We start from the raw sequence: 2,500 nt of genomic DNA, 5'->3' as shown, positions 1-2,500 counted from the left end.
CAAGGCCAGCAATTTTGGAGAAGGAGTAAGTAGATTATATGAGCCCCAGTGCTCAACTGGCACTTCTTTTATTGACCCTGAAAGGATGAAAGGCAAAGTTGACCTTGGCAGAATTTGAACCCAGAACCTATAGATGGATGAAATGCCGCTAAACATTATGCTTGGCATGCTAACGCTTCTGGCAGCTTGCCGTTCTCTAAACTGTCTATTATTCAAACATAATATGTCTAAGATTACATAATCTTTTTCTCTCTTTTAAAAAGAAATTTAAGAGAGATTTGGCTGCTATTTTTGGCAGATTTATCAGTCCCATAAAGCTTCAATTGTTGGTATAACTCTGTATTGGTCATATTCTGTGTTGCAATTTCCTAAGTATTTTCAATTAAAATATAAATATTTGTAAACTAAGTGATTTCCATGGATTTTCTGAATGAAAGTAAATATTTTTTTCTCTTTTTATTACAATTTCCTTGACTTTTCTCCTTGATATTGCTTTGATTTTGAACAATGCGGCTGTTGGAAGTGAAATTGCTAAAATTTCTGCAGAGCTTTGGAGGTCAAAGGGTAAATTAAAGCATAATGTGAAAAAATCAACAAAAGATGAAAAAGTTGTAAGTTTTTGTTTTTGTTTTCAACTTACAATGATTAGTATTTAAAAGATAAAAGTGAAGGAATTAAGACACACAAGAAGAGATGAAAAACATTTCTTAAGCTGTAACAAAAGAAGTCTTTAGGTTAAAAAATGTTTTGATTTCATGTATGTTAAATTTCTTGTTTTAGTGAATAAAAGTTTTAAAAAATCAACAGAATTAATTATTAATCCTATCTTATATAGTATTAATCAGATGAGAGACTAATCTCCAGTGCCAGTCTATAAAAGGTAACTTTCTCAGAAGTTATTTGTGTTTGGCATACTAAATATCATCCCAAAATACAGCAAACTCTCTTCATCAGATTCTATGAACTGGTTGTAGTTCTTATCCTCTCCACCATCTCTGTAGATGAAATTCTGACTTTGAGGTTAACTTTCATCAATTTATTTCCTCCAGTCCCATGCCTGTCCTATTGCTAACTGGCACGTAAAAGCACCCACTACACTCTTGGAGTGGTTGGCGTTAGGAAGGGCATCCAGCTGTAGAAACTCTGCCAAATCAGACTGGAGCCTGGTGTAGCCATCTGGTTTGCTAGTCCTCAGTCAAATCGTCCAACCCATGCTAGCATGGAAAGCGGACGTTAAACGATGATGCTGATAATAATGATGATTTCCTTCTCGCAAACCTTCCATCCCAACTGACCTCTCATGCTTACCACCTCCTGCAACTTTACTCTTTTCCTATCTGATCCTGCTACTTCTCATATCTTCCCTGAACACCCTGTCTCTTTGTTCAGATACAATTGTAACCTAGTTGACCTTCTGGTCTGCAATTCTTTCACCCCTTTCTATATTGAATATGGATCTATTGTAATACATGTCTGTCCAAAAATGTTATCACCCTACATTGTCCCAGGATTATTCGAAAACCACTGGCTGTTTAACTGCCAAAACATCTGTTAGGCACTTTAAAATTATATTAGTTGATGTAAGATGTTAATTCTTATGATCTTGTGATAAGCAGTCCACCTTAACATCAAAATTACTGTATCTCTCCTTGTTTTATTTGAAAAATATTCTCTTCTCACAAATGTCATACTATTAGTAACCTCTTAGGAGCTAGATTTTATTTTTATTTCATTTTGTCTTATTGGACCTTGTGACTTTATAGATAAGGTACTGAAAAATGAAAAAAGGACGAGGAATGAAACACTAAAAAATGTTGATTTATAAATAAAAAATTACTGACAATCAAAAATTCCCTAATAGATAGGCTTAATTTTGATATGTAATGGTGGCTATCTATCTAAGAAGCGAAACTGTAGAACAAAGTAAACATTGTTAAGCTGAAGCAGTTCTGATTCTCATTAATTTCAATGAGTTGTACTATTTATACTCTGAGAAGACGCATGAAGGTCACAATCACGTATAGCTTTAATGTATATGTTAAAGTATATGTCTTTTTTTCTAATTGCCAAAAGAAACCAAAGTGTTCATTATCCTGTTATTCCTGTTCTAATCATACTTCACTCTCATCATATCCAGGTTGTCATTGGAGGTCTAATAGTTGATATTTATTCAAAACTGAAGAATAACTCAGAGGTTAGAATTTTTTCTTATCTTGTAACATAACAACATTTTCACTTTCCATATAACTTTCTTTTTTTCCTTTTCTTCCTTTATTTTTTTTTTCTGTCTTTTCATGAGGAGGAGTTCATCATCATCATCATCATCGTTTAACGTCCGCTTTCCATGCTAGCATGGGTTGGACGATTTGACTGAGGACTGGTGAAACCGGATGGCAACACCAGGCTCCAGTCTGATTTGGCAGAGTTTCTACAGCTGGATGCCCTTCCTAACGCCAACCACTCAGAGAGTGTAGTGGGTGCTTTTACGTGTCACCCGCAC

The 2,500-nt window shown here is 34.7% G+C and overlaps 1 protein-coding gene across 3 annotated transcripts in view; it reads left to right on the top strand.

Annotated features, from left to right (window-relative positions):
• Positions 1-2,500, top strand: part of LOC106880549 (uncharacterized) — a 42,735-nt gene that overhangs the window by 15,316 nt on the left and 24,919 nt on the right. For all 3 annotated transcript variants that reach the window (XM_014930539.2, XM_014930540.2, XM_052967508.1), the window contains exons 11-12: positions 487-611; positions 2,138-2,194. In XM_014930539.2, coding sequence (XP_014786025.1) covers positions 487-611; positions 2,138-2,194 — 182 coding nt within the window. The remainder of the gene's footprint in view (positions 1-486; positions 612-2,137; positions 2,195-2,500) is intronic.

The sequence above is a fragment of the Octopus bimaculoides genome, chromosome 4 (genome assembly GCF_001194135.2).
Source record: "Octopus bimaculoides isolate UCB-OBI-ISO-001 chromosome 4, ASM119413v2, whole genome shotgun sequence".
In the NCBI taxonomy this organism is placed as follows: domain Eukaryota; kingdom Metazoa; phylum Mollusca; class Cephalopoda; order Octopoda; family Octopodidae; genus Octopus; species Octopus bimaculoides.
Note: the sequence above shows the minus strand (reverse complement) of the source record. Positions and strands in the feature narration are given on the sequence as shown.